General features: G+C 38.8%; 1 protein-coding gene and 1 pseudogene across 3 annotated transcripts in view; both read left to right on the top strand.

Annotated features, from left to right (window-relative positions):
- Positions 1–5,102, top strand: part of LOC141497989 (sulfotransferase 1C4-like) — a 72,924-nt gene extending 67,822 nt beyond the window's left edge. For 2 of the 3 annotated variants that reach the window (XM_074200895.1, XM_074200903.1), the window contains 2 exons: positions 228–408; positions 514–5,102. In XM_074200895.1, coding sequence (XP_074056996.1) covers positions 228–408; positions 514–629 — 297 coding nt within the window. In that variant the 3' untranslated portion in view covers positions 630–5,102. Of the gene's footprint in view, positions 1–227; positions 409–494 lie in introns of all 3 variants that reach the window. The other variant, XM_074200910.1, reaches the window with a different exon arrangement.
- A 9,540-nt stretch (positions 5,103–14,642) lies between these two features.
- On the top strand, positions 14,643–22,934 carry LOC141506547 (protein arginine N-methyltransferase 1 pseudogene; annotated as a pseudogene).
- The last annotated feature ends 1,260 nt before the right edge of the window (positions 22,935–24,194 follow it).

The raw sequence follows: 24,194 nt of genomic DNA on the forward strand, positions 1-24,194 counted from the left end.
CATAAGCATCATTCACACTTAGACACAGACTCATAAACACGCATCGGCACGCTCACACATCCACTCCCCCAGTCTCCAGCCCTGGTCCCTGTTCTCCAAGCCTGCCTCCAGCTTCCCCCCAGCCTGCTTTCTCCCCACTCCCCTCCTCAGGAGCTGCCTCTCTGGGGGGAGGAGGGGAGGTTAAGGTGCCATGATGCCCCAGCCTCATCCCAAACTCTATTTCCAAGGAACCACGCCGGGCTATCCAGAACCTAGCCAACTTCCTGGGCCAGCAGCTGGAACCCAAAGACCTTGAAAGTATCGTGCATTATTGCAGTTTTTCTTTCATGAGTCAAAATGATCAGCTCAACTATAGCATTGTCCCTTCAGAGATATTTGACCACAGCGTGGGAAAGTTTATGAGGAAAGGTAAGGAAGTGTGTGTCCACCTGCCTCGGGAGCTCCTATAGGGCTTCCCCTGGTGAAGGGGGGGCTCATCCCAGTTTTTCACTCAGAGTCCTTTTCTCCCTTTAGGTGTAACAGAAGACTGGAGGAAATACTTCTCCCCTGAGCAGAATACCAAGTTCAATAATATCTACCTGGGGGAGATGGGTGATGTCACTGTTAAATTCCCCTGGTCTCTGGACTGACCAGGATAACAAAAAACCAGACCCTTTCTCTCATTGTCAGGTTGATTATTCTAGTGATGCTTCACCTCTACTCCACCCCCTACACGTACCCCTACAATGGTAAGCTAGAGACTATCAAGAAGAGGGCAAACCAGATGGGCACACGTTCTCGTGTAGAGGGCAAAGTAACCCAGGACAGCCTGCTGCTAGTTCAGGATTCAATCTGGAACGAAATGAGACACTCCGAGGTTACACAATAGTTAACAAAAGGAAGGGCAGTTACTTAACCAGAGAAGGCAATTCTTCAAGGAAGAAAAGGTTTACTTCTGCATAGAGTACTGGATCTAGAGTCAGAAAGACCTGAGTCAAAGCTAGCCTCAAAAAAATAGAAAATAAATTAAAAAAAACCTTACTCTCAGAGCTATCCTCAAACACCCCTTAGTTGTGTGACCCTAGACAAGTCACTTAACTCTTGTCTATCTCAGTTTCCTCAGTTATAAAATGAGCATGATAATACCTCCTAGGGTTTTTGTGAGGACCAAATGAAACAGATATTTGTTGAGAGTTTAAGGCACATAGAGGTGTACTATCTTCTTCCAGTATATTAGCCTATTTCTTGTTCCTCATGCACAATACTTCAAGATTTCACATTAACTTTCCCTAGCGGCACTAGGCTGAGTCACTGGAAGGATGGTGTTTGGGACTGGGGGAAGTTTCAGGGGAAAAGATAACTGAGTTCTGTTTTGGACTTATTGAGTTTAAGTGTACTATCCTAGATTGAGGTTGGATAGATTTGAGAATGCTCAGTGTAGAGGCGGTAGCTGGTAAGACCCCCAGATGGAAGAGTATAGAAAGAGAAGAGAAGAGGGTCTGGGACAGAACTAGGTGGGATACCGGTGATTAGAGGAGAGGTCAGCTAGGAAAGAGGGGGTGTCCAGAAAACCCAGACAGAAAAGAACGATCAATAATCTTAACAATTGCAAAGAATCAAGAGGAAGGTCATTGGATTGAGCAACTAATACATCACTGGTAACTTTGAAGAGGGCAATTTCGGTGGAATGACAAGGTCAGGAGCTAAATTCTAAGAGGCTAAGAAAAAAGTAAAAGAAGAGGAAGTGGGGACACCTAATATAGATGGCAGAGGATTTTAGATATAAAGAGCAGAAGAGAAGTAGAACATAGCAGGGTGGAAAGATCATGTAAGGATTTTCTTAAGGAACTGGTCGTGGCTACATCCATATTTATCAAATTGCTCTCCTTGATCAGGATCCTTTATATACATCTTTATCTCTGTATTTCTAGCTCTTATCACAGAACCTCCCATAACAGATGCTCATGAAATGCTTGTAAAATTAAATTAAACAAGCCAAGCATATAATATACTCATGACACAGGCTCCTGACTTGGAATTGAATAGGGGGCTGAACAATCCAGACCCAGTTTTCAATATAGGCTGCATAATATCTCAGGATGCCTCAATGATGAGCATAGCCCAAGTCACCACTGACAACCCTCCCCTTTCCAGAAGAGTATTGAGTGGCAGGTACATTGCAGATGAAATGAGAGCTTATCACCTACCTGGACTGAAGTCTCTACTAATCTTCTCTAACCCATAAGGGCAAATTCGCTGCCCTTGTGGCATCCTCTTTCCTATACCAACCCCCTCAAATATCAAATGTCATAATGAAGAACATCTAATCCATATTCTGGGAGAATAGGGAATGTCATGCAAACACTAAATGTTGATCACAATAAAGAAATGTATACCTGAAACCAATCCACATGTGAATCTGTCAAAGTCAGTTTGAGTGTCAAAATCTATACAATGGTAAGAGCTCTGTTTCCTCATGCATTTTCTCCCCACCCCCACCCCCCAAATCCTTCTGCTTGGCTGAGACTCCCTTCTCTCCTTTTGTTTTAATGATCAAATGTTGTCCCCAGGTCCATTAAATGTTCATCTGTTAATTCATTTAATATGGATGGAAGAGAAAAAAAAAAGGAAAAATTCCCTTATACCACTGCAGTGGCTGGTTATGTTGGCATGAGAGCATGTTCATTATCCATTTTCTCTGCTTAAAGTTCAGTGGGAACAGAACAGTGGGAGATGCTGCTGATGGCACAGAGGTTCAGCTCTGATGAGTGTCATTTGCCACTGGCCCATTTTGGGAATGGGATGATTGAGAAAGCTTAGCAGCATGAGCCACCACAGAGAAGAGCTGGTGTGAGTGGGGTGAAGGGAGGGAATCAATAAACCAAATTCCATTAATGCTTTAAGCTGGGGCCTCTAATGGAGCTCCTGGGTGGGAGCTTGATGCTGAGAAGGTGGTGTGGGAGTGGAAATTTGCAGATGGAAACTCAAGCAGTTCTCTCACCTTTGTTATTTCTAAGCTGATGCTTTCTACCAAAATGGAATAATAGCAGCGACACAGAATTTGGTGATCTCCCTTTCTAGGTAAGGCAGTTCCATATTTCCATTGTCATTCTTTCTTGTCATCTTGGTCAATCTGAGCATGTTTGGTGAGTGCCTGGGTAAGGACTGGAGACTTTGGGGGCCATGCCGTTGGGGAGTTCAGGAGTTAGAAAGGACACTTAGAAAAACAGGACAATAGCTAAACATGTACAAATAATTTGGGAAGAACTCCCAGGATAGGGGCAGCTAGGTGGCACAGTGGATAAAGCACCGGCCCTGGAGTCAGGAGTACCTAGGTTCAAATCTGGTCTCAGACACTTAACAATGACCTAGCTGTGTGGCCTTGGGCAAGCCACTTAACCCCATTTGCCTTGCAAAAACCTAAAAAAAAAAACCAAAAACTCCCAGGATGACAACTCTCTTCACCAAGGTAGATCACACTTCATCTCTAACTTACCAGATAAATCTTAGGGATCTCCCTGGATCTCTAAGGTAGGGGTTAAGTAATACTAATAATAACAAAAACAATAACTTTTATACACAACCAAACACTGCTAAGAACATAATAATTCATTTTATCTTCACAAAAAGCCCAGGACTATTAATACTTCCATTTTACAGATGAGGTTAAGTGACTTACCTAGGGTCACACAGCTAGTAAGCATCTGAGGATGGATTTGAAATCGGATCTTCTTGACTCCAAGGCCAGCGTTCTAGGTACTCGGTCCCAAAGCCTCTCCCCAATTTAAACATGGATTAATAAAATAGTTCCTATTTACTTTATATACAATATTACATATTCATTTTGTTGGGTGGTTGAAGGTCATAGGAAGTGAGGAGTTATGGGAAATTCAGACACCGCAACTTACTTTGAATTTGATCCCAACCTTCGAGGCAGGGCAGTATTCATGTTTCCCTCTCACCCCTTCGAAAAAAGATGAACTTTTCATCACTACTCCTTTGTTCTCTTAGGAGAGTTCAGATTCTCTTAGATCAAGGTCCTGTGGCCTTTTCAAGGATTCCTGAGCCTTGGAGATGAGACTCTAGAAAAATTAGAAGCAAGGTTTGTCCTGTGATTTGATGATTAACTATCATGAAGAAAGAGATGGACTTTTTTGAACATTAGGAAGAGATCAGCTATTAGGTTGAGTTATTTTTCTAAGAGCTAGGAAAGGCTATTGTTACCCTTCAGTCAGTCAGTTTGAGTCATATTTGTGGGAGTATTTTATGGTAAGTGTACCCCATATAGCTTGAGCCCCCACCTCAGTGTGAAATTGGGGCCCTCTACAATGAAGAACTTTAATCTTTTTTTGTGAGTTCTGGCACAACTTTGGCAATTTGGTGAACCTTCTAAGAATACTGTTTTTAAATGCATATATGAAATACGTAGGATTACAAAAGTAATTTCAGCTATCAAAATATATTTTTTATACATTTGAATCCCTGTGTCAATTAATTTGGGTGGAGCTATTTTATTATAATTATGCTAACAGAAATCTAGGCAAACCATGGCAAACACATTTAATTAGATCAGAAAAGGAAGCTGGGGGAGAAGTAGAGACTAAGAGAGGAAGGGAGAGCCCAAGGCCACACAGCTAGGTCATTATTAACTGTCTGAGGCCGAATTTGAACCCAGGTACTCCTGACTCCAGGGCTGGTGCTCTATCCACTGTGCCACCTAGCCGCACCCTGGAATAAAAACAAACGGAACCACAGGACATACATTTAAATTTAATCTACATTTTTAACATTTTCTTCACACTTTCTTAAATCTTGTAATCATCAAAACAATCAATCTAGGGGTGCTAGATTGCTCACTGTGCCACCTAGCCAACCTATTCACTGCTACCTAGCTGCCCCTAATTATATTTTAATCTGGAGTTTTGTCAGTCCCTGCACCTTGAGTCTCACATTTCTGTTTTAACCTTTTCCCTGCTGTATTCCCTCTTCTACTCCATGATTTAGTACTTCTTGCCATGAACTTTATATAAACTGACTAGAATTCTACTTCCTTCCCTACCTCTCTCTACCCCCTTGAGCTTGTTTGTTCAGGAAGGAATTTGGTGTCTTGAGTCCAAGGACCTCATGGGAATTTTAATTCTTTTTTTTTTTTTAACGATTTTGTTTTAGATTTTTGCAAGGCAATGGGGTTAAGTGGCTTGCCCAAGGCCACACAGCTAGGTAATTATTAAAGTGTCTGAGGCAGGATTTGAACTCAGGTACTCCTGACTCCAGGGCCAGTGCTATCTGATAGTATTCTTTCTAAATCCCTCCAGTTTCTTTCCCTCTACAGAAGAGTAATGAGGCTTTACAGATTTAGGTCTCATCTGAATTCTCTTCAGTCCCTTTGCACAAGCATTGACAAGATTTATATTTTCTCCTTTCAGCCCTGGTTTGGGCCTGTCTAAGGGGAATGAATATTCCTGATAATTCTTTGGCTCACATTGACGACTATTCCATTGAGATTCTGATCTCCTTCCAACTTTGAGAGAACCTGAAAGGATTATTCACTCTGATGAGTGGATTTGGCCTTAATAAATTAATAAGAAATTAAACTTACATGTATTAACCTCCATAGACTGTCTTAAGGAAAAAATATTAACCTTAAGAGTTTGTTCTCAAGAAAGAAGAGAATTAGGCTAACACAGGCATTTATTAGATTTCTCTAAGCAAATTTTACATGTGTGCATGGGGTCCATCTAGAAAATTTGGATCCAAAATGGATTTTGGGAGATGATATTTATATAAGCCTGTTATCAGAAGGCAGGACTGGATAAAGCTGCTTCTATGCTTATCCATCAAGGGAGCAGACCTCAATTCAGAATGTGCTTCATGTCATTTACACTCCGAATGGAGGGTTTGCTATCAAAAATTCTATTAGTAGGAGTCACCCCTTTGTGCTAAAGACCTCCACAATGCATGGAAATCTTCTCCCTCTGGGATGTCAACACCTTCCAGTGGCCATTGATACAATGGGGAGATTCATATTTGTTATTAAAGAGAAAAACAGACAAAATTTATTTTTGTTTTTAGATGACTTCAACAACACAAAAATAGTTTATTTTTCTTAAAGTAGAATGGAAAGCAACAAAATCCATGGATAGACTTCAGAAGTAGCAGATCAGAGACCCTTCTCAATAGATTCTGAAATCTTAATTTTTACTACAGTGAAAAAGAAATCATCAATGTTAACTTTAAAAACTTCCCCAAAGCCACATCCTGCCCCTCCTGGCAAGGACTGATATTTCAATTTTTTCCATTGGGTCTTTTAACCTGCTATTTCCCAGGGACATTGAATGTTTTTATTTTTTATGGGAGCTAAAGGAACAAATGAAGACAAGTACCAGGAGGTCAGGGGCTTGTTAAGACCAATATAACTTCATTTATAAGCAAAGAAATCACACGGTTCTCTCACCCAAAAGTACAGGGCATAAACTTTAATTCAAAAATTTCTTTAAAGACTTCCACCCAAGATGGCAGAGAGAAGACAGACACTATGATAGTGCTCTCTCTTTCCCCTCAGAAATAACACGAGAGAAACCTCTTAATAGAAATTCGATCAACAAAACGCAGAAAGAGAAGCCAGGAGAAGAACACCTACCAAAAGGTCTGTCTCAGGGGACCATGGCGAACTGGGAGACGAGAGCAAGGGATCATCGCTGGGCACTGCAGCTGGGGGAGACCAGAGGGTCAGCCTCAACCATGGAGACTTCGGTGAGCAGTAAGTACAAGATTCAGCTTTAGCTTCGGAGTTTTTGGCCAGGGAGAGAAGAGCTACGGGAGGGTGAGTTCCAACACAGAGTCTCAGAGCACGCCTGGAGAACAAGCAGCTGGGCCAGGGACCTGAGCTCCATACTTTCGGCAGAGCCCTTTGCCCAGAACAAACAATAAACGACCCCCTCCCCCCTCCAGACAGCAGAGTTCACTCCACACAAAGAGTTTAACTCCCTCCCCCAGGGCCCAGCCCAGTGTTCAAGGTCAACTCAGACCCTGCTGTTGAGGACCTCACTCCAGAGAAAGCAACCAGCACCCCCCACTGGCTGGCCCTTGGAATTACAAAGCCAAGTGAACAAAGCCTCTAGGATCCTCAAAAGCAAACCTCTGAGAGCCAGCTCCCCCTGCCCCAACACAAGATGAAAAAAGGCCAGAGAAAGTGGGGAGGGGGGCGTGGAGAAATACTTAAAAGAGACAGATCCTAACCCAGAGAGATCTGCTGAGGAGAATTTGAATTGGTCTCCATCCTAGAAAGACTTCCTTGAAGAAATCAGGAAGGAGTTTAAAAATCAATTGGAAAAACTGGAAAAAAGAAACTCAAGAGAAAATTAACATGTTACAACAAGGAAAAAAATCATTGGGAAAAAAAACAATTGGACAAATACAAAATGAGAACAACTCTCTCAGATCTTCAGTGGGGCAAATGCAAATAGAAAATGATTCTCTCAAACCCTCAATTGGGCAAATGTAAAAAGAAAATGATTCTCTCAAATCCTCAACTAGGCAAATGCAAAAAGGAAATGATTCTCTCAAAACTACATTTGGGCAAATAGAAAAGTCCTTCAAAAATAGAATGGACCAACTGGAAAAGGAGTTGCCAAAGATAAAGGAAGAAAAATCTTCTCCTCTGAAAGAAAGAATGGAATTGGCAGAAACTAATGACTTCATGAGACAACAAGACTGTGTTAAACAAAACCAAAAGATCGAAAAAATAGGAAAAAAATGTAAAATACCTCATCAGTAAAACCACTGACCTCGAGAATCAATCAAGAAGAGAGAATCTGAGAATTATTGGCCTTCCTGAGAACATTGAAGAGAAAAAAAGCCTGGACTTAATATTACAGGGTTTAATGCTGGAAAATTGCCCTGATATCATGGAACCAGAGGGCAAAATAGCTATTGAAAGAATATATCGATCCCCTCTGGAAAGAGATCCTAAAATGAAAACACCAAGGAATGTTGTGGCCAAATTCCAGGACTATCAGATAAAAGAAAAAGTCCTGGAAGCAGCCAGAAAGAAAAAATTTAAATACCAAGTAGCCACAGTAAGGATTGCACAGGACCTGGTTGCAGAAATATTAAGGGATCAAAGGGCCTGGAATGAGACATTCCAAAGAGAGCAAGGGAGCTTGGAATGCAGCCAAGAATCCACTACCCAACAGAACTGAGCCTTCTCTTCCAGGGTAAAAGATGGACATTTAATGAAACTGGAGACTTCCAAATTTCCTGATGAAAAGACTAGAACTTAATAGAAAATTTGAACTTCAAATAGGAGACTCAAGAAACACATGAAAAGGTTAAAAAAAAAACCCCAAAACTGCTATATAATAAGATGAAACTGGCTGTATACCCACTTGGGAGAAAGAGTCTCATAATTCTTGAGAATTATAACTCTATTAGAGAGAATATACATAGCCAGAAGTGTTGGACACTCATAAGTTTTCTGTGACTCAGATAGAATGATTTAAAAACAACACCTCCAGGACAACTAGGTGGCGCAGTGGATAGAGCACTGGCCCTGGAGTCAGGAGTACCTGAGTTCAAATCCAGCCTCAGACACTTAATGATTACCTAGCTGTGTGGCCTTGGGCAAGCCACTTAACTCCATTGCCTTGCAAAAACTAAAACAAACAAACAAACAAACAAACAAAAACAAAACTTCCTTAAAAAGAAGGGAGGTTGGAGGGAGACTGAATGGGGGTAAATCTCATTACATCAAGAGGTACAAAAGATTTATTATAATTAAGGGGAGGAAGGGAGGTGGTGAGAACCACATGAATCTTCATCTAATCAGACTTGTCTTAAAGTTAACTTAGACACACTTAATCAAATTTATCTTACCTTTCAAGCATTAAAAAGGGAAAAGGGGGGAACTGGAAGGGGGAGAAAAAGGGGAACTAACAGAAGGAAGGGAAGAAGGAGAAAAGGGAAAGGGAAAAAAGGGGAGGGGGTCCATTTAAGAGGGCAAACACACTGAAGGTGTCAGTATTCAGAAACAAATTATCGGGGAATATAGATAAAGGGAAAAAAAGGGAAAAATACAAACGGAAGATAGCATGGAGGGCAATAAAGAGTTAGTAATTATAACTTTGAATGTGAATGGTATGAACTCTCCCTTAAAACATAGATGAATAGCAGAGTGGATTAAAAAACAGAATCCTACAATATGCTGCTTACAAGAAACTCATTTTATGCCTTAGTACATGGTCAATTTTTGTATAAGTGCCATGTACTACAAAGAAAAAGCAGAGAGATACATATAGAGTAAAGGTAAAAGGCTGGAGCAAAATATATTTTGCTTCAGCTGAAGTGAAAAAATCAGGGGTAGCAATCCTTATCTCAAAGTAGTTGCAAAAATAGATAGCATCAAAAAAAAAGATAAGGAAGGAAACTATATCCTCCTAAAAGGTACCATAGACAATAAAGTAATCTCAATACTAAGTATATACGCACCCAATGGGGCAGCATCCAAATTCTTAGAGAAGTTGAAAGAGCTATAGAAATACATAGACAGCAAACCTCTACTAGTGGGAGACCTCAACCTCCCACTCTCAGATTTAGATAAATTGAATCATAAAATAAACAAGAAGGAAGTTAAGGAGGTAAATAGATTGTTAGAAATCCTAGATATGATAGATCTATGGAGGAAATTGAATGGGGATAGAAAGGAATATACCTTTTTCTCTGCAGTACATTGCACTTGTTCAAAAATTGACCATGTACTAAGGCATAAAAATCTAATGAACAACTGCAGAAAGGCAGAAACAGTGAATACATCTTTCTCAGATCGTAATGCAATAAAAATCATTTGCAATACTGGGCCAGGGAGATTTAGACCCAGAACTAATTGGAAACTAAAGAACTTCATTTTAAAGAATGAATGGATCAAGCAACAAATTATAGAAAGAATTAATTATTTCATCCTAGAAAATGATAACAATGATACAACATACCAAAACCTATGGGATACACCCAAGGTTGCTGTCAGGGGATATATTATATCTTTAAATGAACTAAATATGCAACTAAACAAATTAGAGAAAGAACAAATTAAAAACTCCCAATTAAATACCAAATTAGAAATTCTAAAAATTAAAGGAGAAATTAATAAAATTGAAAGCAAGAAAACTATTAAACTAATAAATAAAACCAAGAGCTGGTTTTATGAAAAAAAGCAATAAAATTGATAGACCTCTGGTCAATTTGATTTTAAAAAAAGAAAGAAGAAAACCAAATTGCTAGTATCATAAATGAAAAAGGTGAACTGAACACCAATGAGGAGGAAATTAAAGTAACAATTCAGAATTATGTTGCCCAACTCTATGACACTAAATTTGACAATCTAAGTGAAATGGATGAAAATTTACAAAAATATTAAGTTGCCAAGATTAAATTAAGAGGAAATTAAAAACCTGAATAGCCCTATCTCTGAAAAAGAAATTCAACAAGCCATTATTGAGCTCCCTAAGAAAAAATCTCCAGGGCCAGATGGATTCACAAGCGAATTCTATCAAACATTTAAGGAACAATTGGTTCCAATTCTATATAAACTCTTTGGAAAAATAGGTGAAGATGGAACTCTGTCTGACTCTTTCTTTGATACCAATATGGTGCTGATACCTAAACCAGGAAGAGTTAAAACAGAGAAAGAAAATTATAGACCTATCTCACTGATGAATATAGATGCAAAAATCTTAAATAAAATCTTAGCAAAATGATTACAAGTTAACAGTAGGATAATACATTATGATCAAGTAGGATTTATCCTAGGAATGCAGGGTTGGTTCAATATTAGGAAAACTGTTAGTATAATTAATTATATAAATAACATACCTATCAGAAATCATATGATCATATCAATAGATGCAGAAAAAGCTTTTGATAAAATACAGCACTCATTCCTACTAAAAACACTAGAGAGTATAGAAATAAATGGCTTGTTCCTTAGCATAATAAATAGTATTTATCTGGAACCATCAACAAGCATTATATGTAATGGGGATAGGCTTGAGGCATTCCCAATAAAATCACGGGTGAAACAAGGATGCCCATTATCACCATTACTATTCAATATCGTATTAGAAATCCTAGCCTCAGCAATAAGAGAAGAAAAAGAAATCGAAGGAATTAGAATAGTGAAGGAAGAGACAAAATTCTCACTCTGCAGATGACATGAATCCTAAAAAATCATCTTAAAAAACTACTACTAGAAGTAATTAGCAACTTTAGCAAAGTAGCAGGTTATGAAACAAACCCTCACAAATCCTCAACATTTCTATATATGACTAGCAAGATACAGCAGAAAGAGCTAGAAAAAGAAATCCCATTCAAAGTAACCTCAGACAAAATAAAATACCTGGGAGTCTGCCTGCCAAGGCAGATTCAGAAACTTCTTGAAAACAATTACAAAACTCTTCTCACACAAATAAAATCAGGTTTAAATACCTGGGCAAACATCAACTGTTCATGGATAGGTAGAGCTAATATAATAAAAATGACAATTCTACCAAAATTAAATGATTTGTTTAGTGCCCTGCCAGTCAAAATTCCAAAAAAAATTACTTTAATGAGTTACAAAAAGTTGTAAGTAAATTCATATGGAGAAATAAAAAGTCAAGAATTTCCAAGAATTCAATGAAAAAGGTGGCTTAGCCTTACCAGACCTAAGATTATATTATAAAGCATCGGTCTTCAAAACTGCCTGGTATTGACTAAGAAATAGAGTGGTGGATCAGTGGAATAGACTAGGTGTAATAGCAGGAAATGATTATAGTAATCTGCTGTTTGATAAACCCAAAGAGTCCAGCTATTGGGATAAAAACTCTCTCTTATAAAAACTATTGGGAAAATTGGAAGTTAGTATGTAAGAAACTTGGATTAGACCAACACCTCACACCCTTTACCAAGATAAGATCCAAATGGATACAGGATTCAAACATAAAAAACAATATTATAAGCAAACTAGAAGATCAAGAAGTAGTTTACCTGTCAGATCTATGGAAAGGGAAACAGTTTATGACCAGGAAAGAGATAGAGAACAACATTCAAAACAAACTAGATAATTTTGACTACATTAAATTAACAAGCTTTTGCACAGATAAAACCACTATAACCAAGATAAAAAGAAATGTAATAAATTGGGAAACAATTTTAGCAACTAATGTTTATGACAAAGCACTCATTTCTAAAATATACAAAGAACTGAGTCAAATTTTCAAAAAAAACAAGCCATTCCCCAATTGACAAATGGTCAAAGGATATGCAAAAGCAATTTACAGCTGAGGAAATCAAAGCAATCCATAGTCATATGAAAAATTGCTCCAAATCATTACTTATTAGAGAAACACAAATTAAGGCATATCTGAGATACCACCTCACACCTCTCAGACTAGCCAATATGACCAGAAAGAACAATGATCAATGTTGGAAGGGATGTGGGAAATCTGGGACATTAATACATTGTTGGTGGAGCTGTGAATTTATCCAGCCTTTCTGAAGAGCAATTTGGGATTATGCCCAAAGGGCAATAAAAATGTGCATACCCTTTGACCCAGTAATACCACTACTGGGTCTATACCCTGAAGAGATGATGAAAAAGGGTAAAAACATCACTTGTACAAAAATATTTATAGCAGCCCTGTTTGTGGTGGCAAAAAAATTGGAAATTTAAGTGAATGTCTTTCAATTGGGGAATGGCTTAGCAAACTGTGGTATATGTATGTCATGGAACACTATTGTTCTATTAGAAACCAGGAGGGGGGGCAGCTAGGTGGCACAGTGAATAGAGCACAGGCCTTGGAGTCAGGAGTACCTGGGTTCAAATCCGGTCTCAGACACTTAATAATTACCTAGCCATGTGGCCTTGGGCAAGCCACTTAATCCCATTCCCCTGAAAAATCTAAAAAACAAAACCAAAAAAAAACAAAAAAAGAAAGAAAGAAACCAGGAGGGATGTGAATTCAGGGAAGCCTGGAGGGATTTGCATGAACTGATGTTGAGTGAGATGAGCAAAACCAGAAAAACATTGTACATACTAACAGCAACATGGGGGTGATGATTAACCCTGATGGACTTGCTCACCTCTTCAGTGCAACAACCAGGGACAATTTGGGGCTCTCTGCAATGGAGAATACCATCTGTATCCAGGTAAAGAATTATGGACTTTGAACAAAGACCAAAGACCATAACTGTCAAATTAGGGGGGGGAAAGCATTATGTTATTATGTAATTTTACTATCTCATACTTTATTTATCTTCCTTAAGGATATGATTTCTCTGTCATCACATTCAGCTGAGATCAATGTATAACATGGAACCAATGTTACACTAACAGAATGCCTTCTGGGTGGGGGGGTGGGGGGAGGGAAGCAAGAATGGGGGGAAAAAATGTAAAACTAAAAATAAATAAAATCCATCTTTAAAAAAAAAACTTAGATGCTGCCTAATGAGATAGTCACTCTGAACAGTTCAGAGTAAGAGTCAGTTACAGCATATAAGACTCAGTCATGAAAAACTTAGAATGACAACTTGGATCAATGTATACCATGAAAACAATGTGAAGACTAAACAGACTGCCTTCTGTGGGAGGTGGAGGGAGGGAAGCAAGATTAGGGGAATAACTGTAAAACTCAAAATAAATAAAATATTTCTTAAAAAAAATTCTTTAAATGTTTAAGGTCATAGGTATCAAAGTACAGAAATTTGGACAGTGAAATAGACTAGATTCCTAAAATAGAGGAAGTAAAGGCAATTGGGAATGACTGATCCCCTGGGGGAATGAGTAGGAGTCAGACAGCTAAGGGGGGGTGGGTGATAGGGCAACTTGCCCTTGGTAAAATAGAGAGGGAGAGAAGTATGAAAAAGAGAACAAACAGAAATGGTGCAGCAGAGAGAATGAGCAAGGCTTTTAAGGAAGCTTTGCATTGTCTGGGTTGGGAGGAATTGGGAGGAGCCAAGGGGTGGCTAACATCTGAACATGATTGACATCAGACATGCACCTTGATAGGGCATGTCATATCTGAGAGATGGGAGAAAGGGTTGAGGTATAATTCTAAGCTTCTGATCATGCTTGCACAGGGATCCAGTTAGAAACAGACCCAAGGTGGAATTTTAGAGCATATTTATAGAACTGAAACAAAGAACCAAAAAATCAGAAGGTAAAATTCAACCAGAACTGACAAAGCTGCCTTATCCATCTGGAGAGTTCTCCTCACTCAGGATGCTTCATACCATTTTTGTTAGAGGCAGGAAGACACTTTCTTTTTTTTTTTTTAGGTTTTTTTTTTTGCAAGGCAAATGGGGTTAAGTGGCTTGCCCAAGGCCACACAGCTAGGTAATTATTGTCTGAGACCGGATTTGAACCCAGGCACTCCTGACTCCAAGGTCGGTGCTTTATCCACTAGGCCACCTAGCCACCCCAGGGAAGACACTTTCAAGAATTCCAATAGGTCAGGAAAAGTGCCTCCTCCTGAAACAGGATTTTTGTGCCTTATCAGAAGTCCCCCCTTTAGTGACATCCAGATAGCAGATGAGATTTAGAAAAACAAACAGGCAAGCCTTTTGTTTCTGAAAGACAAGGTTGGCATTTTTCCAATCAAAGTTGACATTTTTTACACTTTCAAAGAGGAACGATGATATTATGGGGTGAGTTGAATTTAAATGATGTAGAGTTCCTCAAAGTCATCAGCTTCACTCTCTCTTAAAGAGTCATTGAATTCCAGTGGCAGGACAAAAGTCAGGACAACTGGTGATAGCTTGGGATGAAGGAATGACCTTTGGGTTTTCAGAAGGACAGCAGTTTGCAAAATACTTTACAAATATTATCTCATTTGATCCTCACAACAACCCTGGGAGGTAAATACTATTATCCCTATTTTACGTTTGGGGAAAGCAAGGCAGACAGAGGATGTTTGTATAAAGGATTCTTAAATTAGAAGAATCCTATCTTAAGCATGCCAAATAGTCATTCTTCCAGCCTTTCCCAAGAGACCTTCACCTACAGTTTATGCATATTAAAACCTCATAGGTCTTCTGGCATCACAGATCCTTGACCCAGAAGTATTCCTTGACTGTTCTGAGTAAAACTGAGAACAATATCAGTTAATAGTTCCATAAGACAGTTAACAGTCCCCATAGGGGAATTCAAATAGATCAACAACGGTATCACTGAACTTGACAACATAAAATTAGGTATTGATTCTGCCAAACCAGTGTGATCCTGCTGAATCCCACCTTGGCACCAAACCCTGATGACAAGTGCCATTTCAACAACTAGTTTGCCAAACTCAACCTAAAATTAGGTAGTGGTTCTGCTGAACCCATGTGAACTGGCTCCCACCACTGCCATAAGGTGCAAGGCAGAGCTTCAAGTGAGTTTGGCTCACAAGGATCAAAAATCCTATATACTAAGTATTGTCTATAATCTCACATTGGCAACAGTAGAAAAATTTCTCATGTCAATATTGCAGAAATGATTTTGCTCTAAGTTGTAACAATATGGGGATGTATAAATTTTGGATATATAAATTCAATAATCCCAAATTATATACAGAAAACAAATTTTATAAAACATTTTCTATAGTAAAACATACTCAATTATTAACCATGTGCAACTAGACATAAATGTAAACTACTGTTCTTAGAATTCTTTTAGGTAACTCTTAAGTAGCTGAATATATTTCTACAGGTGTTCTCATTCCAGATGAGAGAAACAAACAAAAAAAATCAAATTTCCAAATTGGAATGGGATGGGAATCAATACTCTTTACTAACATGGTATTTTCTATACTGAAATCTTATTTCTTAGAACAAAAACAGAACAGCAAGAGAGGTTAACTTGCACCTCTGTTTCAACTCATTTACCTCTCTCTAATTATACTCATTCTATAAAAAAGAAAATGAGATTCTTGAGGAGTTGAATTTTATACATGTGAAAAGTTCAATCACCAATATAAACTCTTACTTAGACTCTAGAATAGCAGCTTCAGATCAAAACAGCAAGATCTTTCCCATTTACAATTAAATATGTAATTTAAATGCTTTAGTATTACCTAATACTAATTGACTTAATAGTGTGATGGCAAACTTCCACTTTTACTAACTTGAAAATAGAAATTTTCCTGTAAGAGATAGATGCAAGGACATGGTTAATCAGATGGATAGATTTCTTGTATGGGAATGTCCACATTACTTCCAGAGACAGATAATTCACAAGCCTCAGAGTTCAGATGCTGCTTTTTGAGCTGTAGACTGCTGATGTTTCTCAAAATTTCTCAAAAACAAAGTGTGGGGACACAATAGCATGAGGAAATGAGGCTCCAAAAGAATATTCAAAGTCCCAGAGTCTTATTCACCATAGTGGTTTGAATGAAAAGAAGTTCTCATTTGTGCTTTGTCTACCAAGAACAGAAGGATCATTATCAATAATTAACTTCAAAAATGGTCCCTTTCCTCCTGACTTTGGGTGTTTATTAGTCATGTTAAAAGATATTCACTCCGTCCTCAGACACTTAATGATTACCTAGCTGTGTGGCCTTGGGCAAGCCACTTAACCCCACTGCCTAGAAAAACCTATTAAAAAAAAAAGATATTCACAAAGCATGGGGATAAATCTTATTGTGATGGAATTTGGGGAGACTCTAAAGCAGGATTCATCCATTCAAATGCTAACTTGATCTGATTATCTGGAAACCCTTTTTTAAAAAAAAATATAAATGATGACTGTATATCATGGAAACAATGTAATGACTAACAGACTGCCTTCTGTGGAGGAGAGGGAAGCAAGATTAGGGGGAAAATTATAAAATTCCAAGTAAATGATGGCCTCCCACATCGGTCTTAAAGGCACAGAAATAAGTTCTGTCTTTAAATATCTCTCCAGAACAAAACTCAAAACAAAATAGCAAGTTCACTGGCTTTAGACCTGAAATGTCAAACTACTTGACAATTTCTCTAAAAAAGAAAAATCCACATCCAAACAGCCATCTTAATTATGAAAACTTCAAAAATATTCATAGTTCCAAAATCTTATTAATCACAAAAAAGGTTGGACAGAATTAATGTCAAAAAATTATTGCAATGAATTTAGCTTATATTAAAAAGAAACTCTATAAAGCTTTTCCCTAAAATCTAAACTTTTAAAAGTATTTCCTTTTCTTAACTTCTAAAATGATAGGGATCTCTTTCTTATTCAGGAATTCCAAAGCAAAGAAATTCCAAAAGTGTTAGCAAAAATTAATTCCTAATTACCATAAAGTTTCACCTTGGTCAAAGGTGTTTATAATGGGAAGGAATCTCAGTTTTTTCTAATTTGGAGAGAAATATCCATTTAAATCAACTTTATTACAATAATAAAATTTTACCAGACTTTAAAATTTTCTTAATGAATATTTTATCTTTAACCACATCATTAGAAATAATCCTCTGGCAGGGGAGTTCTGAGGACAGAGAAATATTATGAACTTTTGTGTTAAGGAACAAAACTTGTGGGGGGTTTTTTGTACCATTAAAGACTTGCTATACTGTTCTATATTGGCTTGGGAGTGGCCATATGTCTGACCTTGGGCATGCCCTTAGAGTAGGAGCCTGCATGGTGCCAATGGATGCCAAACATGCTCAATAGGCAACAAAAGTCACTCATTCAGAGTACTAAGGAACACTGCTCACGCATAGTCACACCACATATTAAGAAGTCCCACCCTTGGAGTAGGAACAATAGACTCTACCACCCCTACACTAGGTGTTGGTCACTCCTTAAACATTGACCCCCAATATATTTGAGCAAGTTTTCTTCCTGGCAAACCCTCTTTTCCTATTTAACTCCTGGTTAGGATGTTTCAATTCCTTTCCTCATCCTTTCTCTAAACAAGCTCCATATGGTCCAACTACTATTGGACCAATGTGACCCCAATTCCATGTTGTTGGATGTATGTTGATCTGTTTCCTTTCCTTTTGTTTTGCTTTTTAACTTGACTATCCTCCATGCTATTCTCTCTCAATGTCTCTTTTTACTTAGCTTTATGACCTTAAAAACTACTATCTCCTATAAGAAACTCATTATCTAGGGGGCAGCTAGGTGGTATAATAGACAGAGCACTGGCCCTGGAGTCAGGAGTACCTGAGTTCAAATTGACCTCAGACACTTAATAATTGCCTGGCTGTGTAAATAAATGAAATTTTTAGAAATATCTAAAACAAAAAGAAACTCATTATCTAGCGGCTTCTCTAAAGAACCTATCTTGTCAACTTTTTTTGTGGTAACTAGTAAATTGTTTGAACAACCTGTGAATTAAAGTCTAAGTCTTACCTTCCTGAGTAGGATTGGTGAGTTCTTCACTCAAATGAACTATAGCTGCATTTCCCCACCCCAGTTGCTCTGCCAATTTTTGGCACCCCTGGATGGACACAGCTGTCTCTCTCTCTCTCTCTCTCTCTCTCTCTCTCTCTCTCTCTCTCTAGCAACAATCCTACAGATAGGTAGTTTATTTGAATAGCATTTGTCTAAGTGATTGTAAATCTTCCAAATTAACTTATATAAATATATACTCAAATGAAACAGGCTTGAAAATTATACTTACACCCCCATTTTATGCAAGGATTTCCTTAAGAAATCCACCAAACTTCTACTCTTGTACACTTGGCCAGGGTGGAAATGAGAATTTCTTTTTACAATACCTATGTAAAACACTTAAGCAAAACAATAGTCCTCATAACTCAGTTAGCAATTTCATAATTTTCAAAAATAATAGTCAAATAACTTCAGGGAAATTGACTTCTTTTCAATATAGAAAAAAAATGACAATTTATAAAATCTCTTGTCTTCCTCACACACACACACACCCCTTCCCCCATGGCAATGGGGTTAAGTGACTTATCATACAGCTAGGTAATTATTAGGTGTCTGAGGCCAAATTTAAACTCAGGTCTTTCTGACTCCAGGGCTGGTGTTCTATCCATTTACCACCTAAGTTATCCTGTAATTTCTTAAATCATAATACTTTAGAGAGTTACATTCATTTTAGAGAGTTATCCATCCATTTTTCTCTTTTTGTTTTCAACAGCTTCATTTTTTAAAAAATCTCTGTACATATCCATATGGATTTTCCTTTTTTCCCTGCCAAAATGTAGTGTAATCATTCGACTGCTGAAACAATGAAGGAATTTATTGGGGCTACAATAACTAAACAAGCTTTCTTTTTTTCTTTTTCTTTCTTTTTTTTTTTTTTTTGCAACCCAATGGGGTTAAGTGGCTTGCCCAAGGCCACAGCTAGGTAATTATTAAGTGTCTGAGGCTGGATTTGAACTCAGGTACTTCTGACTCCAGGGCTGATGCTCTATCCACTGCGCCACCTAGCTGCCCTAAGCTTTCTTTTTTCCTAAGAAGAAATTTGACATTTTTGCATAAATCCACATTCAGATGTATAATCCTTATTAGAAGCAAAAAACAGACTGATAAGAAATGTAAGTTTAAAGCTTAATCACTGTTGACATTACAAAGCTTCATATAGAATATACTTTCAAAATAGATACATGTTTTGATAGTTCCATTGACTCAGTTACCCATTGTTCTCAGCTCTGCTTATCACCAGTGCTGGGAGAGATTCTGGAGAAAAAGGAGACACCAAGTCTACAGTTTTTTGTATTGCCTGGGCTTTGTTACATACTCCTACCCCATACAAGTCCTTGATAGATTGGTAAAGAACTGTGATTCAAGGATCCAACCTCTTGTTCTAAGGTGGACCTTTCTGGATTGTTTTAAAGTTACCTATAAAAGTTGTTTCCATCTTGATCTTCAGTTATTAGCCATCCATGTCCACATGTTGCTACTTTGACGTACTTAAAATAAAATCCTTTTAATTCTCGTTGCCTTGAGTTTTGCTTCATTAATCAGGATGAAAGCCCAAGTGAAGAATTTTCCTTTCAACATAAAATACCCTTAGAGGGCAAGGCATTAGCAGAAAGAAAGACCAGGAAAGGAGCTAGCCTGAACTGTGTATTAAAGGAAGCCAAAGATTACAAGAGTAGGGTGTTAAGGGAGTATATTACAGCTATATGAGACCCAGTGTTTTTAAGGGGAACTGTTGTCTACTCTGATCTGTGTCAGATTATGATATTCCCAGATTCCCTGCAAGGAGATAGGACAATGAGCCAGAGAACTGAGAAATCTTCAGTTACCATTTGTTTAGAAGAGGGAGTAGAGGAAGTAAGAAAAAACTGGGGTGTATCTCAAATTCATCTCTCTGGAGTATCTCCAAAGAGAACAATGTGTTTACAAAGGAAACTCATTACCCCTGTTTTTTAGAACATTATCAGAAAATGGAAGTAAAGAAAGGTCAAAGAAGGGGAATACAAAAGTGTGATTAGGTCCTATTAAAAAAAAAACATTAAAAAAACCAGGATGATCTGAAGCTGACATGGAATGTTAAGGACAACAGAAGTGGGGGGGGGAGTTGTGGAATGGGGTAGGGATGTATATTTGTGAATGTGTATATGGGGGTATATTTATGTGGATGTATACATTGGGGTATATATATGTGGGTGTGCACGTCTGAGGGGGATGTATATGTGTGTGTTGAGTTATATTGGGAAACAGAGGAAGATCAGAGAAAGAATTGAAAAAGGAGTTTCTCAAATCTTATTTGCCTTGTTTCTTTGCCAAAGAGAGCAGCCTTTAGAAGGGATCAAACACAAATGGCAGGGCAGCTAGGTGGAGTAGTAGATAGAGCACCAGCCCTGGAGTCAGGAGGACCTCAGTTCAAATCCGACCTCAGACACTTAATAATTACCTAGCTGTGTGGCGTTGGGCAAATCACTTACCCCATTGACATAAATAAATTTTTAAAAAAACTTTAAAAAACACAATGGCTAAGAGTGAAGTAGTCACAGACACTGACCTATCTCTAATGGGTACCAAATAATGAGGATAGCATTGAAATTACTATCAGTCGTACAGTCAAATAACAATAAAACCCTATTTAGCACTGATTATGGGCTAGCTATGGTGACCCTGAGCCTGGAGTTAGAAAGACATAAGTTCAAATCCATCTTCAGATACTTCCTAGCTGTGTGACCCTGCACAAGCACTCAATCCTGTTTGCTTCAGCTTCCTCATCTTTAAAATGAGCTGGAGAAGGAAATGGCAAACCACTGCCATTTCTTTGCCAGGAAAACCCCAAAGGGGGTCACAAAGAATTGAACCCAACTAAACAACAACAGCAATATAGGCTAGACCCTGTGCCAAGTGTTAGATCTACAAGTAAAGGCAAAACACAGTCCGCATTCTATCCACTACATAAGATAGAGCCCGGATCTTGGAGTCAGGAGGACAGAAATTTGAATCCAGCCTCAGACACTTGACACTTATTAGCTGTGTGACCATCTCCAGTCATCCTGATTCCTATCTGGCCACTGGACTGGTATGGTTCTGGAGGAGAAAGTGAGGCTGGTGACTTTACATGCCACTCCTCATTCAAATCCAATTCATGAGCTTGTCATGCATCACCTCATTAATGTCATGGTTCTCTTCAATAATGAAGGAAAAAACATCATCACCTAGAAAGGTGGCAGATGGTCAGAGCAAGTGAAAGTTAGCACAAAAAGAAGTTATAAATATTCTTGTTCATACGCCCAAAGGGCAACAAAAATGTGCATACCCTTTGATCCAGCAATACCACTACTGGGTAAAAACATCACTTGTGCAAAAATATTCATAGCAGTCCTATTTGTGGTGGCAAAGAATTGGAAACTGAGTGAATGTCCATCAATTGGGGAATGGCTTAGCAAACCATGGTATATGTATGTCATGGGACACTATTTTTCTATTAGAAACCAGGAGGGAAGGGAATTCAGGGAAGCCTGGAGGGATTTGCATGAACTGATGCTAATTGAGATGAGCAGAACCAGAAAAACATTGTACACCCTAACAGCAACATGGGGGCGATGATCCACCTTGATGGACTTGCTCATTCCATCAGTGCAACAATCAGGGACAATTTGGGGCTGTCTGCAATGGAGAATATCATCTGCATCCAGAGAAGGAACTGTGGAGTTTGAACAAAGACCAAGGACTATTGCCTTTAATTTAGGGAAAAAACCCTGATATTTTATTGTCTGATCTTGCTATCTCTTCTACTTTATGTTTCTTCCTTAAGGATCTGATTTCTCTCTCATCACACTCAATTTGGATCAATGTATACCATGGAAACAATGTAAAGACTGGCAAATTGCCTTCTAAGGAGGGGTGGGGGGAGGGAAGTAAGATTACGGGAAAAATTGTAAAACTCAAAATAAATAAAATCTTTAATTAAAAAACAAATAAATAAATAAATAAATAGGTCCTTTCCTCTTTTTTTGGTCTCTCTGGGATACAGACCAAGTAGTGGTTTTTGTTAGATCAAAGGGTATTCACAGTTGTGTAGTGCTTTGGGCATAGTAACTAGGATACTTTAAAAAGTCTTCTTAAGGGGGGTGAGTTGGGGGGAAAGAAGATGGCTGTGAACTGCATCCTGGAGGTGGCCCAACGCGAGACAGCAGCGAGAAGCCCGATGCGGAGGACTTGACGTCCAAGGACTATTATTGCTATTATTACTTCGACTCCCATGCCCACTTTGGTGTCCACCAGGAGATGCTCAAGGACGAGGTCCAAGGACAAGGTGCTGGTGGACGTGGGCTCGGGCATCCTCGGCCTGTTCAGGCCAAGGCTGGGCATCGGGCTGGAGTGTTCCGGCGTCTCCCACCATGCTGTCCAGATCGTCGAGGCCAACAAGCTGGACCCGATGGTGACCCTCGTCAAGGGGAAGGTGGAGGAGGTGGAGCTGCCCGTGGACGTGACCACCCGCGAGTGGGCAGGCTGCTGCCTCCTCCACGAGTGCCTGCTCCACACCGTTCTCCAGGCCCGGGACGAGCGGCTGGTCCATCTTTCCTGACCCACAACGCCATCGAGGCCCCGCAGTCCAAGGACTCACTGGTGGGAGAAGGTCTGCGGCTTTGATGTCCTGTATCGGGGATGCGGCCAGCAGGGAGCCCCGCTTCCCTGTCCTCTGCCCTTCACCCCCAAGCCCTGATTCCTTCCATAACTTGTGTTTTTAGATGGTTGCATTCAGGACAATAAATGATCAGCTGGGGAAAAAAAGTCTTAATATTTCTAAAAATTGATGGGGGGAAGGAAGAGAGTAGGTCGTATGCTCTAATAGAAAATATTTTGTTGCTCATCTAGTTTCTTCCCTAATAACATAATATATGAAAACAAATTTAAGGATGGGGGAGACATGGGGATATTTGGAGGCAGCTGGGAAAGAGCTGTTTAGGAAGAGATTGAAGATAGTTGTAGAAAAAAATCTCCTGGAGAAAATGGGATGGGATGGGATTAAGGGTTCCGGTACAGGACTTGAATTTGTTAAAGAGAAGGGCTGCTTCTTCAGCGGGGGGAATGAAGGAGACTAAGAAGCAGGGGTTATTACAGGATAGGAAAGAGGATTTTCTAAAAACAGGAAGAAAAAAATACTGTTCAATCTGTAGACTTTTTTTTCCTAATTTAGGACGTTGGATTCTTGGGAAAACTCCAGAATGGATTATGGAAAGATTTTATTGAATAACTAGCTTGGTTTTATCTGGACTAGGTCATATCAGGCTAAGCTCATTTGCTTTCATTTTTTGGACCCAAAGCTGGAAATAGAATTTGGGTTAACGAAGACTAGAGTGGAACTTTTAATGAAGCCTCTCATGCTATAGAAAACATGGAGGGATGTGAGCTAGAGGATGGGTGGGAATATACAATGATCACAACTCTGGATGTGAATAGAATGAATTCATAAACAGAAGAGAATAGCAAGGTAGATTAGAAAGCAGAATCCAACACTATGCTACTTACAAAAAGTATATTTTAAAAATACAAATAGGTAAAATGAGAGGTTAAAGCAGAATTTATTATATATCACAGCAATTAAAACAGAGCTACCAATCATTATATCAGATAGTAAAAATATGCATGGTTAAAAGAAATAAGCAAGTAGGGGTGGCTAGGTGGCACAGTGGATAGAGAACCAGTCTGAAGTCAGGAGTACCTGAGTTCAAATCTGGCCTCAGACACTTAATAATGACCTAGCTGTGTGACCTTGGGCAAGTCACAACCCCATTGCCTTGAAAAAAATAAAAATAAAACAAAAAAAAACACAAAATAAATAAGC

This window comes from Macrotis lagotis, chromosome 1 (assembly GCF_037893015.1).
Source record: "Macrotis lagotis isolate mMagLag1 chromosome 1, bilby.v1.9.chrom.fasta, whole genome shotgun sequence".
In the NCBI taxonomy this organism is placed as follows: Eukaryota; Metazoa; Chordata; class Mammalia; order Peramelemorphia; family Peramelidae; genus Macrotis; species Macrotis lagotis.